General features: G+C 42.7%; 1 protein-coding gene across 1 annotated transcript in view; it reads left to right on the top strand.

The window, feature by feature from the left end:
• Positions 1 to 11,957, top strand: part of LOC146711373 (uncharacterized) — a 72,420-nt gene extending 60,463 nt beyond the window's left edge. Inside the window, exons 8-11 of the mRNA XM_085454216.1 lie at positions 2,277 to 2,287; positions 8,384 to 8,452; positions 8,544 to 9,141; positions 9,854 to 11,957. Coding sequence (XP_085310342.1) covers positions 2,277 to 2,287; positions 8,384 to 8,452; positions 8,544 to 9,141; positions 9,854 to 11,298 — 2,123 coding nt within the window. The 3' untranslated portion in view covers positions 11,299 to 11,957. The remainder of the gene's footprint in view (positions 1 to 2,276; positions 2,288 to 8,383; positions 8,453 to 8,543; positions 9,142 to 9,853) is intronic.
• Positions 11,958 to 14,795: the final 2,838 nt, after the last annotated feature.

Raw genomic sequence — 14,795 nt, 5'->3', positions numbered from 1 at the left:
AGATGGATGTTCTCCCATACCAGAATGAGAAGGTGGCCACACGTTCAAAACAGGATACCATGGCTGTCAAGATGCTAGAGGAGAAGACCATTAGAGTGGAGGTGGATGGTATCAACCGGTATGCCACCCCGTTGCTGTGGAAAGAGGAACCAGTCCCGCTTCATTCCACTAAGGACTCTGTCTTGGGTCACCTGCGAGCTACGGAGAAGCGCCTCCTGAAGACGCCTGTACAAGCAGCCACCTATAACCAGGAAATTCAGAAGCTGGTGGATGCAAGCTATGTGAGTAAACTGACCATCGCAGACATGGAGATGGATGGTAGCACCTGGTACATACCACACCACATGGTTCAGCATAATGGCAAGGATCGCATTGTTTTCAACTGTTCTTTCATGCACAATGGTAACAGCCTGAATCAGCATCTCCTACCTGGTCCTAACCTGGGCTCGACGCTCCTGGGTGTGTTACTTTGCTTCCGGGAGTATCCCATTGCAGTGAGCAGTGACATCAAGGGGATGTTTCATCAGGTCCGCCTCTTGACTCAGGACAAGCCCTTCCTCCGGTTCCTCTGGAGAGATATGGATCGCACGAGGCAACCAGAGGTTTACGAATGGCAAGTGTTGCCTTTCGGGACGACATGCAGTCCCTGCTGTGCCACCTATGCTCTGCAGCGGCACGTTCTGGATCACAGCAGCCCCAGCGAGGATACCCGTCACACAGTGGAGAAATGTTTCTATGTTGACAATCTCCTCCAGAGTTTCGCATCATTTCCCGAAGCCCAGCAACTGGTTAACAAAATCCAGCAGTTGCTGCTCACCGGTGGCTTCGAATTACGACAGTGGGCTTCCAACTACCCAGAACTCATCAGTCATATGCCACCTGGAACAGTCTCACAGAGCAGTGAACTGTGGTTTTCCCCCGATGGGACTGATGTACCAGAGCGGACTCTGGGCCTGCAATGGCACTGTCAGTCTGACGAGCTCAGATATCAGATTCGGCACACTGAGCAGTTGGTGGAGCCCACAATGCGCAACATCTATCGGGTTCTGGCCAAGCAGTATGATCCGCTTGGCCTTCTCATTCCTTACACCACTCGGGCCAAAATCCTGGTGCAGCATCTCTGGAGGAAAAGGAGAGACTGGGATGATCCAAATCTGCCAATCGACCTGCTGCAGCTGTGGCATGCATGGGAAAGTGAATTGATTCAGCTCCCTGATGTCTCCCTGCCACGTTGTTACATGCAGCCAGAGACAGACCCATCCCTTTGCAAGCAGAGCATCCACATCTTCTCCGATGCATCTGAGAAGGCATATGGAGCTGTAGCCTACCTTCGGACAGAAGATCATATGGGGGGAATCCAGGTAGCCTTCCTAGCTGCCCGATCTCGAGTTGCTCCCGTCCGTCAACAGTCCATTCCGAGGTTGGAGCTCTGTGCTGCTCATGTGGGAGCCCAGCTTGCTGCCGTCCTCAAGAGGGAACTCACCCTTCATATCTCAAGCATTGTCTATTGGACCGACTCCACTACAGTCCTGAACTGGCTCCAGTCCCAATCCTGCCGCTACAAGATCTTTGTGGGCTCTAGAGTTGCAGATATTCAAGAGCTAACTGAAGGGAGCCTGTGGAGATATGTCAGATCAGGCGACAATCCTGCCGACGACATCACTCGAGGATTACGGCTCTCACAGCTCACCTCTCATCATCGGTGGCGCCGGGGCCCACCTTTTCTCTGGCAGGCGGCATCATACTGCCCGGAGCTCCCGAACCACATTTCCCTTGATGATTCATCAGAGCTGCGGAAGGAGAGCTTCTGTGGGAACATCACCAGAATACCTGATCCACATCTACCTGATGTTGGTTCTTTCAGTGGCCTCCAGACCTTGCTGGAAGCTTACGTTCGAGCTCTCCATGGGACAGCTGCTGACTCGACACCCACGGCAGAGGATTACAGGCAAGCGGAGTTAGCACTCCTCCGGAAGGTACACCGGAAGACAGTTTCCCTGAAGATTTTGTTCGGCTGTCATCTCACAAACCGGTAGCTGCCAGCAGTCGCCTACTCGCCTTAGCTCCTGAGTATGACCCAGAGGCTCAACTGATTCGGGTAGGGGGGCGGCTTCGCAGATGTGAAACCCTCAGTCAAGACATCTTGCATCCTGTCGTTCTTGACCCTCAGCATCCTATCACAAAGCTCATCGTCCAGGATTGCGATCGCCAGCTTGCTCACCCGGGCTCCGAGAGGGTCTTTGCTGAGCTCCGGCGCAGATTCTGGATACTTCGAGGACGAGAGGCCGTCCGGAAGCACCAGTACAACTGTCCTGAATGCAGGAGGTGGCGCAGCCAGCCGGTCATTCCCAAGATGGCTGACCTTCCATTATCCAGTTTAAGACTTCATCGCCCAGCCTTCTATTCAACTGGGGTGGACTGCTTTGGCCCATACCTTGTCAAGATGGGGCGGCGTACAGAGAAACGGTGGGGGATCATCTTCAAATGTAAAATCAGTAAATCAGTAAATCAGTAAAATCATAATTCACGTCGGCAGTAATGACACCCGGTTACGCCAATCGGAGGTCACTAAAATCAATATTGAATCGGTGTGCAACTTTGCCAAAACAATGTCGGACTCTGTAGTTTTCTCTGGTCCCCTCCCCAATCAGACCAGGAGTGACATGTTTAGCCGCATGTTCTCCTTAAATTGCTGGCTGTCTGAGTGGTGTCCCAGAAACGATGTGGGCTTCATAGATAATTGGCAAACCTTCTGGAGGAAACCTGGTCTTGTTAGGAGAGACGGCATCCATCCCACTTTGGATGGAGCAGCTCTCATTTCTAGAAATATGGACAAATTTATTAAACCCCCCAAAATATGACTATCCAGAGTTGGGACCAGGAAGCAGAGTTGCAGTCTTACACGCTTCTCTGCAGCTTCTCTCCTCCTGCTACCCCCCCAAAAACCCATCTCCATAGAGACTGTGTCAGCTTCCAAAAAGACAAAAAACAAACTAAAAACCAGCAACAAACAACTTAAACATAAACAATCACAAAGAAAGAACAATACAGTATCCACATCTGAACCAAAGAGTAAAACAGTGAAATGTGGATTATTAAATATTAGGTCTCTCTCCTCCAAGTCTCTGTTAGTACATGACTTAATAATTGATCAACAAATTGATTTACTCTGCCTTACAGAAACCTGGTTGCAGCAGGATGATTATGTTAGTTTAAATGAATCAACACCCCCGAGCCATTCTAACTACCAGAAATCTCGAAGCACAGGCCGAGGGGGCGGTGTGGCAGCAATTTTTCACACCAGCCTATTAATTAATGAAAGACCAAGACAGACTTTTAATTCATTTGAAAGCCTGATGCTTAACATTGTCCACCCCAGCTGTGAAACTCAGAAACCAGTCTTACTTGTTATCATCTATCGTCCACCTGGGCCTTACACAGAGTTTCTGTCTGATTTCTCAGAGTTTTTATCTGATTTAGTTCTGAGCTCAGATAAAATAATTATTGTGGGTGATTTTAACATCCATGTAGATGCTAAAAATGACAGCCTCAACATGGCATTTAATCTGTTATTAGACTCAATTGGTTTCTCTCAAAATGTAAAAGAACCCACCCACCACTTTAATCACACTCTAGATCTTGTTTTAACATATGGCATCGAACCTGAACATTTAACAGTGTTTCCTGAAAACCCTCTCCTGTCTGATCATTTCCTGATAACATTTACTTTTACAATAATTGATTACACAGCGGTGAAGAGTAGACTTTATCAAAGTAGATGTCTTTCTGAAAGCACTGTAACTAAGTTTAAGAATATAATCCACCCACTGTTATCATCTTCAATGCCCTGTACCAACACAGAGCAAAGCAGCTATCTGAACGCTACCCCAACAGAGGTCGATTATCTTGTTAATAATTTCACCTCCTCACTACGTACGACTCTGGATACTGTAGCTCCTGTGAAAACTAAGGCCTCAAATCAGAAGTACCTGACTCCGTGGTATAATTCTGAAACACGTACCCTAAAGCAGATGACTCGTAATCTGGAGAGGAAATGGCGTGTCACAAATCTAGAGGATCATCATTTAGCCTGGAGAAATAGTTTGCTGCTTTATAAGAAAGCCCTCCGCAAAGCCAGAACATCTTACTATTCATCACTGATTGAAGAAAATAAGAACAACCCTAGGTTTCTCTTCAGCACTGTAGCCAGGCTGACAAAAAGTCAGAGCTCTTTTGAGCCAACCATCCCTTTAACGTTAACTAGTAATGACTTCATGAACTTCTTCACAAATAAAATTTTTATCATTAGAGAAAAAATTACCAATAATCATCCCACAGATGTAATATTATCTACAGCTACTCTTAGTACCATTGATATTAAGTTAGACTCTTTTTCTCCAATTGATCTTTCTGAGTTAACTTCAATAATTACTTCCTCCAAACCATCAACGTGTCTTTTAGACCCCATTCCTACAAAACTGCTCAAAGAAGTCCTGCCATTAATTAATTCTTCGATCTTAAATATGATCAACCTATCTCTAATAATCGGCTATGTACCACAGGCCTTCAAGCTGGCTGTAGTTAAACCTTTACTCAAAAAGCCATCTCTAGACCCAGCAGTCTTAGCTAATTATAGGCCAATCTCCAACCTTCCTTTCATATCAAAAATCCTTGAAAGAGTAGTTGTCAAACAGCTAACAGATCATCTGCAGAGGAATGGTTTATTTGAAGAGTTTCAGTCAGGTTTCAGAGCTCAGCACAGCACAGAAACAGCTTTAGTGAAGGTTACAAATGATCTTCTTATGGCCTCTGACAGTGGACTCATCTCTGTGCTTGTCCTGCTAGACCTCAGTGCAGCGTTCGATACTGTTGATCATAATATCCTATTAGAGCGATTAGAACATGCTGTAGGTATTACAAGTACTGCGCTGCAGTGGTTTGTATCATATCTATCTAATAGACTCCAATTCGTGCATGTAAATGGAGAGTCCTCTTCACACACTGAGGTTAATTATGGAGTTCCACAGGGTTCAGTGCTAGGACCAATTCTGTTTACATTATACATGCTTCCCTTAGGCAGTATCATTAGAAGACATAGCATACATTTTCACTGCTATGCAGATGACACCCAGCTCTATCTGTCCATGAAGCCAGATAACACACACCAATTAGTTAAACTGCAGGAATGTCTTAAAGACATAAAGACCTGGATGGCCGCTAACTTTCTGCTTCTTAATTCAGATAAAACTGAGGTTATTGTACTCGGCCCTGAAAATCTTAGAAATATGATATCTAATCAGATTCTTACTCTGGATGGCATTACCTTGGCCTCCAGTAACGCGGTGAGGAACCTTGGAGTCATTTTTGACCAGGACATGTCCTTCAACGCACATATTAAACAAATATGTAAGACTGCTTTCTTCCATTTGCGCAACATCTCTAAAATTAGAAATATCCTGTCTCAGAGTGACGCTGAAAAACTAGTTCATGCATTTATTACTTCCAGGCTGGACTACTGTAATTCATTATTATCAGGATGTCCAAAAAACTCACTGAAAAGCCTTCAGCTAATCCAAAATGCTGCAGCAAGAGTCCTGACAGGGACTAGAAAGAGAGAGCATATTTCTCCTGTTTTGGCTTCCCTTCATTGGCTTCCTGTTAAATCCAGAATTGAATTCAAAATCCTGCTCCTCACATACAAGGTCTTAAATAATCAGGCCCCATCTTATCTTAATGACCTTGTAGTACCATATCACCCTATTAGAGCGCTCCGCTCTCGCTCTGCAGGCCTACTTGTTGTTCCTAGAGTATTTAAAAGTAGAATGGGAGGGAGAGCCTTCAGTTTTCAGGCCCCTCTTCTGTGGAACCAGCTTCCAGTTTGGATTCGGGAGACAGACACTATCTCTACTTTTAAGATTAGGCTTAAAACTTTCCTTTTTTCTAAAGCATATAGTTAGGGCTGGACCAGGTGACCCTGAATCCTCCCTTTGTTATGCTGCAATAGATGTAGGCTGCCGGGGGATTCCCATGATGCATTGAGTTTTTCCTTTCCAGTCACCTTTCTCACTCACTATGTATTAATAGACCTCTCTGCATTGAATCATATCTGTTATTAACCTCTGTCTCTCTTCCACAGCATGTCTTTATCCTGTCTTCCTTCTCTCACCCCAACCGGTCGCAGCAGATGGCCGCCCCTCCCTGAGCCTGGTTCTGCCGGAGGTTTCTTCCTGTTAAAAGGGAGTTTTTCCTTCCCACTGTCGCCAAAGTGCTTGCTCATAGGGGGTCATATGATTGTTGGGTTTTTCTCTGTATCTATGAAGCGCCTTGAGGCGACTTTTGTTGTGATTTGGCGCTATATAAATAAAATTGAATTGAATTGAATTGAAAAATGCCTAACGACCCACGCGGTCTACCTTGATCTGCTTGCCAGCATGGACACTGACTCATTCCTGATGGGACTGCGTCGTTTCATCTAGAGACGTGGGAAGCCCTTCGAACTGCTGTCGGATCAAGGTACCAACTTCAGAGGTGGTAGCTCTGAACTCCAGGAGGCTTTCAACGCACTCGGCCCAGCTCTGAAGTCACAGTTGGCCAGCCAGCAGATTTATTTTCGTTTCAACCCTCCACAGGCTCCACATTTCGGTGGTTCCTGGGAACGGGAGATTCGTTCCATCAAGTCTGCGCTGCATACCATTCTCGGCTCGCAGCATGTCACCGAGGAAGTCTTTAGGACGATACTCAGCGAGGTAGAGAGCATCATCAACTCTAAGCCGCTAGGTTATGTCTCCTCAGACGTAGCAGACGTTGATCCGATCACTCCCAACATGTTGTTGATGGGGCGGCCTGATGCCACAGGTCGTCTACCCAGAAGCAGAACTCCTGAGCCGTCGTAGGTGGAGACAATGTCAAGCCTTGGCGGATCAATTCTGGATCCACTACATCCGGAATTATCTACCTTCACTCCAGATGCGGCACAAATGGCAGCAGGAAAGAGATGAGTTGACTGTTGGCACTATCGTTCTCATTGTGGACCAGCAGCTCCCTCGTGCCCTATGGCCAGTTGGTAAGGTCAGCCAAGTAATCCCTGGAGCAGATGGCAGGGTTCGAACCGTTCAGATACAGGTTGGAGACAAGACATATACACGATCAGTGGCACGACTTATCAGACTTCCAGCTCTTCCACCGGAGTCTACTGCCTGACCTTCCTAAGTGAAGTGCACCTTTGCTCCGCAAAGTTGGGGGCGGCTGTACAAAAGGCCAGCCATTTCGCAGAACTCACGAACGGAGCCGCATCTGCGGAGTAAGATATCAGCATACGGCTGCCGTTTAGCCAATGAGCGGTGAGGCAACCCATTCTCTTCACCAATCAGAAGACACAATTCTACCTCATCATTACGCACACGTCGACGCAGAGAGTTCGGTCGGAGCTGCAGGTGGGAAGAGTCAGTAGAGTTTTACTCACCGTGTGGATTTTCATTCCTCTAATGCTGTTAGCGGTGTGCGTCCATGAGACTGTAAGTTTCTGTGTTTATCGTGTTTGTTCTTTGCTGCGGCCATTATCCTCCCTTGTTTAATCCTTGGCGCACACTTTGTTTACCGATTGTTACTGCCGTTTACTGCGAAGCAGCCTCTGCCGTGCGGTCATTAAGGGACCGTCACTAATTTCTCATGTTAGCTCTAATGTAAAGTGCCTAGTTAGGATTTATGTAAATAGTAAAATTAGCATTTGTTGACACTCCCTTATTTTGGTTGAATGTTCCACTATCCAGTATTGTTTGTATTGTTGTATTACACATTTAATTCACTCTGTTCACATAATTATGGAAGACTTTTATGTTCTTTCCAACAGAAACCACACCATCACTCACCACACGGCATATAGCATTTTACAGTCTGTTAAATCCCCTCACTCACATTATGGATGTGTGCTTCGGATTCTTGCTAAATAAATGAGTGAACGACAGATACCTGAGTGGCAGTGGATTTTGTGGATATGCCATCTGTTCTTATCGGACAACCCTGTTGAGATTGTGGATTCTTAGAGTCAGCACCTTATCATCTACATCAGTCATAGTCAGGAGGTCAAGTCCATCCCTCTTACAGTGACCTCCTCCATTACAGATGGCAAAGACACGGTAAGAAAGGAAGTCAGAAAAAATATTTTTAAACTGGTTGAAGATCCAGTGATTAACAATGATTTTATCTGCAGACAAACATTTTGTCTCCATAATGCTGCATTAAGAGGAGCAATAAATAATGAAGCTAACAAATGCAAACTGCTTCAAATTTGTTTAATATACATATCTGAAATGCACCTTCATCAAGTGAATATGAAATATTAAGAGTATAGGTAGGCCTGGCTGATGTTTTGTCCTTGTTTTAGATGCAGGGTCACAACATGTTTCCATTTCAGTTGGAGTCTGCTTCAGCAGTTGACAGAGGCAGTGACACGGTAAGAAGGAATATTGATGTTTCTCCTCAAGTCATTTTGTTATGCCGATATTATTTGTGTATATAAAACACATGTTTGTTTGTCTTTTCAGAGTAATGAACCAATTCGCTCCTGGGCAACAGTGACACAAGGACAAAGTCCAACCACATTTACAATGTTTTACTGTCAAGAGTGTAAAAACTTCATGGGAAACAATCCTGATTCTTGTTGTTCTCACTGTGCCTCAGTGTTCAACAAAGCAAGCAGCATTCAAAATGGAAACTTCTTTCTGTACTCATCCCTGAAAGACCTTCTGAAAGGTATCCTTGAGAACTACAGCACTGAGTTGTTACCTAAAACAGTTAAAGATGAGCATGATAACATCAAAGATGTGATGGATGGGATGATGTACCAGAATCTCCTCAGAGAGGGTAAACTAGCTGCAGATGATCTCACACTGACATGGAATTTTGATGAAGTACCAATTTTTAGCACCACCAGATACTCAATTTGGCCCCTTCAGTTTGTTATTAATGAACTTCCTTACACACAAAGACAGGAAAATATGATAGTTGCTGGATTTTGGTTTGGCCAAGGAAAACCTCATATGAACACATTTCTGAAACCATTTGTGGATGAATGTTGTGATTTAGCCCAAAATCCATTTCATTGGAGAGACAGCAGAGGCACTCTTCATTCATCAATGAAGAGTGCTCAAGACCCACCTTTTTAATTTAGCTTTTACTTAACGTTTATTTATTTTATGCTTATTTATTCTATCCTGTTATTCTATTATTAATTTAGACTTTACCTAATATTTATTGATTTTATTCTTATTCATTTTTTAATCTTCTTACTCTATTTATATTTATATTGTATCCTGTTCTTATTTATTTTATCATTTTACCCTGTATATATCCTATTGTGTCATATCTCCAGTGTTTCCTCAGAGGGCGCTCTCTGCACCGGGGCTGCGATCGACCGTGGCTGCTGGGTCTCTGGGGGTCCTCTCAGCCTGGCTGGGGGGCTCCTTGGCCTCCCTCCTGCTGTGTGCCCAGCCTGGAGGCTGCGGTCTGTGACCGGCTCCCGGTGCAGACGGCTCCCTGTTATAGTGTTTCCTCACTTGGCTCATGCGAGCCCAGCCCAATTTTTACTCTTTAAGTGTGCGCGTGTGTGTATGTGTGTGTGTGGGGGGTGGGGGGGGGGAGATATGTGTGTATTCACATCATTTATGTTAATGAGAGTGTGGGGAGTGAGTTGGAGGGTGGGGTGGGCTGCTTTTAACTATGTAAAGCACTTTGTGCTACATTTTTTTTGTATGAAAAGTGCTTTATAAATAAAGATTGATTGATTGATTGATTGATTGATTGATTGATTGATTGATTGATTGATTGATTGATTGATTGATTGATTGATCAAAAGTCTTCTGCTTGGTTTGCTCCTCTGACGCTGTGGCGAGGCCACTTCTCCGGAATTGCAAACAATTCAATGGAGAATATGGTTGTGACTGGTGTTTACACCCTGGCACAGTGGTACCAAAGGGCTCTGGATCTGTGAGGTCATATCGATATGATGAAACTAAACAAGAATCAAGATCAAAGAATATGTTTGTTGAAAATGCAAGAGAGGCTGAAAGCTCCCATGAAAACACCTCAGAGTGTGGAGTAAAAGGAATGTCCTTACTTTCCAGACTTCCTTTGTTTGACATTGTGTTTGGATTTGTACCAGAATATATGCACTCAGTTTTAGTTGGTGTGACTAAGCAACTTATTGGATTGTGGCTGAACTCAGAGAACTCCATGAAAGACTGGTATGTAGGTCAACAGATTTCACAGATGGACTCTTATCTCCGAATGTTAAAGCCTCCATCAGAAATGAGCAGATCTCTACAGTCACTGAAGGGTCGGGACACTTGGAAAGCATCTGACTGGCGAGCTTTCCTTTTATTTTATGCTGTTAGTGTCCTACCAGGCATCCTTCAGCCTTCATTTCTCCAACATTTTTTTTGTTTGTCGATCAGCATTCACATTCTGCTACAAGAATCCGTCTCCCAAAATGACCTTCAGCTGGCCCATGAGAACTTGGTACTCTTTGTTAGAAACATGGAAGAACTCTATGGTGAAGAAAACGTTTCATTCAACTGCCATCAGTTGATCCACTTAGCTGACTGTGTGCGTAACTGGGGGCCTCTCTGGGCAACATCAGCATTCAGTTTTGAGAGGAACAGTGCAAATTTAAGGGCACTGCTTAGCAACATAAACTACAATCCTCAAAAAATTCAAGACAAGTTTCTCCGTTGGCAGCGCCTGCCGAGTCACCTTCGCTCCCTTGTTTCTAACAGAAATTCTCCGTTAGCCAAAATTTCACCAGTAAATGAAACCACTGATTGTTACAATCTGCTTGGAAATTCACGGCATCTGGATATCACAGGATCCATAAAACTAGCAATAGAAGAGCTCTTAAATCGACCTGTTTCATTCAGATCAGTGGAAGCCTTTGACAGCTTCATCAACAGAAATACTGTTTACTCTGTAAAGGGTGAAGAGGCAGACAGAACAGACTGTGTCATAAAACTCAAGAATGGCTGCTATGGAGAAATACAGTTCATCGTCAGGTTTAAAGAGAACTGTGTTTGCACATCCAACTGTGTGTGCTCGGCTATTTCAGTCATTGTGGTCCAGCTGTTTTATATCAAACGTGATGCAGAGGACAGCAGGATGATTCCTGACAGTGCATCAAGGAATATCTTTGTGAAAGTGGAAAGGACAACTCAGCCCAAAGCCTTCTTTTTGAGGGATGTTAGGTGTAAATGCATGTATGTGGATGGTTGGCTGGTGCCTTTACCAAACTCATATGAAAGATATTAAAGTTCCAGCACAGCTAAGGTGCTTTCTCTGTCTTGTATATCATGGCACATGGCTGTTTTTACTACAGTGAAAATCTTGGAAAAATGAACGATGATGAAATTTTTTCAAAGGAGTTTGGAGTCATTTTGTTCATATGTGTGCGAGATCTGTGGCTTACGTTTTCTTTTGGTGTGACAGTGTGGACATAATGTAGTCAGTGTAATGTAGGATTATATCACTCAGTACTGTATGTGTATTATCTGTATATGGAGGAAATTATGGAGTGATTTGTAAACAGCCAAAAGCTTGCCTTTCCCAACTTTGTATTCACTACGTATTTATCATACATGTCAGTTTACCTCTATTCAATATGAAATGCAAATTATTGTGACACATAAACATTTCGTGAATTAACGCTAAAAATCCGGGGTGAGTGGATCAATGTGGTTTACTGCATCCTGATACAGATTGCTATTACTGAGATAACAGAGCATAAAGCTTCATATTACCTCATATTATTGTGTAATGGCTGATGAGACTTATTCTGTTTAATGCTGCAATGTGTGCAAGTCTATTGAATATAATACAGATTGATTTGCTCAAGAATGTTTGTATCCTGCTACATAAAAATGATTATAATTAAAGTCTTATTACTTAAATATGCCTGAAAAATCTGTTTGGCCTCCTTCTTCACTCTGGATTTGTGCTGCTATTCAGAGTCAATTCAAATTACTCAAATTCGTTCGTTCCTAAAAAAAAAAAAAAAAGGATGTGTAAATACAGTAAATGATTTTTAGAGATTTTTGAAAAATAAACATGACCACTGTTCATACGTGGCTTTATTACCTTATCATAGGCCAGAATTAAATATCTAAGTAGGACCCTTGTTTAATACCATGTTAAACATGTTTACCGGGTCATGAACCATCGGTGAAGCAAACAACAGAAAAGAAGCTCGTATATAGACTTATGCCGTAAGTTGACCTAAAACTAAAAAGAAAAAACAATCTGACATTTTAAATGAAATCAAACATCGTTTAAAAGACACACATGGCAGTGTGGGAGAAAAAACTCAACACTGAATGCTACAAGTGCACAAATATGAAATCAGCGTGGTGCTGCAGTGAACGCATCAATTCACACAATATTACAGAAATACTTTTTATATAAATGTCTTATATTGTTTCTTGGTCCCAATAATTTCTTATTCTTCAGTCATTTCTGAAACAAAGTCCACACTGAATGCCTGCTGTGCATCTGTGGTTGTGTGAAGCTACATTAAAGTAACAGCATGCCAGAGTGTAAACAGAGATCTTTGTCTATACGTTGAAACAAGGTTGTGCCTGAAAATTGCTACTTTTATGTGACATTTTATGTGAATATGTGACAAATGATGTTAGAATTATAATTCATTATAGAGAAAACAGTTTAAACCTTGGTGGGCAATGAGCTTAGAAAGAAGGATTATCTAGAAAATGACTTCAGGAAAGTGTTGTGTTATAAAGTTGTACAGTCCGTTGTACCAGTACAGACTTGCTCCTGACGGTTAAACTGTCCTGGGGGCACAAACCGTTTGTCCTTGGCTTGGCTTCAACACTCTAGGAAAGGAATGCTGAATGTATGTAAATAACCTCTGGAGAATATAATCTGGAAATTGCATAAAGGGAAACACAAAATGAACCAAAAAGTAATAACATCCCACAGCTGTGTTTCACACCTGTTGGTAGTGGGGCATTTTGGCTTCTGCTGCATCTTTTTAGTCTGTGCTGGAGATTCACCAACCCTAAAGAAGTCCAAATACACCACTGATCACTGGATCTCAGCAGCATTAATGCAAAACATGTGTTTCCATTTCTTGTCTTACTTCTTCTTCCTGTCCAGAGACCGATGTGTGGCAGCAGAAAGGGCCACTCTCTCTTTGGGGCACTTAGCTTTCTCCTGTAGGAGTGAATGTAGTTTATAGTTTATGAAAAAATAATCAGAATATGTCAGAGATTGTATCTTTTTTCCTTTTCATAAGTCATTAAAACCAAATACTAAAACACTTTGATATGACTCAGAGAACTGAAAACTCAGCATAGATAAAGAAGGAAACAATGTACAAATTGGTAACTATAGCCCAAAAGGCTGATTGTGTTCATCTGCGCGTAGTGTTTTCAGTGAGACAAATGTTTTGTCACTCATCCAAGTGACTTCTTCAATCTCAACTGACTGCAGGTTTTCCCAAACAGTACATTTGGGATTTACTTACCTTGATGATTAAGCATGCATCTGGTAGTTAAAGCCCTTGAAGAAAAAAAAATGCAATGAATAAATCATACACACTTAAATATTGTATTTTCACCACAACTAAATTGTCTGACTGTCTGTATAAAACTGAACTTACAGCTATAAGCAGTTGATATTAAATATATGCATCACTAAAACATGACAGATAACAAAGCCAGAGTAATTAGGTACACAACTGTTTTTAAGTGTTTTCAATTTAGCTTCTTTTGACTTACATTTAACTACAGCTACTTATTTTTTCCTTCATTGACAATCAGCTGTTGACACAAATTATTTTGGCGAGTGGCAACAGTCAAATCAACAGCACTGTGATGTTTTTGTTCGTGAATATGTAGACACGCTGGTGCGAATGTCTTACTATAGAGGCTGGTTCTTTAGATACAAGGGGAGAGTGCGCGAGTCAGAAACCCAGGGCACATAGATGATGTAAGTCTCATCAGAAACAGCTTATTTCCAAACCAGGGAGGAAGAATGAAAAACAATTCTAAAAACAAGCAATAAAATGTTGTCAAGGTACTAAAATCCCCAGAAATAAATAATCCCAATTTCAAAAAAACATATAAAACACAATGTTCTATGCTCGCTAAACTCCCACCCTGTCCCACAATGTAACTGTCCCACAACAAAGGATAAATGTTTGTTAGGTGTTCACAAGCAGGACCGAAATTCCTCCTTCAGAGCAGGGTCCAGACCAGCCTCGTCCCAGGCAGAAGAGGAGAACCCTCCTATCCCCATCTCATCCTGGAGTCCATTGCTCCACCGCGGCTCCCCTCACATCATTACACTGTAAACAAAAAAACACGGGCAAGAACCCTTCTCCCAGAAGCTGGCCTGGCTAATAGCCATGGTGACCCTCTCACAATACGGCTCTACTCGGTGAGCAACAGTTCATTCATGTGAATTTTCAAAGCTAATTCAAGGACCATCGTGTGGTTAGCAGCATTGACTAAAGTCTTAGTGGTGAAAGGTTTGCATTAAAAGAGTAAAAACTCCAGTTAGGGCATGACTTTAAACACATTAAAGGCAGGGTGCGTCTGAAGACTGCTGCATTTATGAATATGTGACTAAAATAATGTTAGAACTGTAATTAATTATCTATAAAAAACAAAAAATGTTTAAAGTTTTGCGGACACTGAGCTAAGAAAGAATGACTACAATGTTTATTGGTACTATACTGGTACAATAATTACTGGACAAGTACAAACTTGCCCCTTACAATTAATGTAACA

This window comes from Copadichromis virginalis, linkage group LG4 (genome assembly GCF_057382275.1).
Source record: "Copadichromis virginalis isolate Kocher_CV1m ecotype Utaka linkage group LG4, C_Virginalis_male_GT1.1, whole genome shotgun sequence".
Taxonomy (NCBI): domain Eukaryota; kingdom Metazoa; phylum Chordata; class Actinopteri; order Cichliformes; family Cichlidae; genus Copadichromis; species Copadichromis virginalis.
This window is presented reverse-complemented; position numbering and strand designations above follow the sequence as displayed.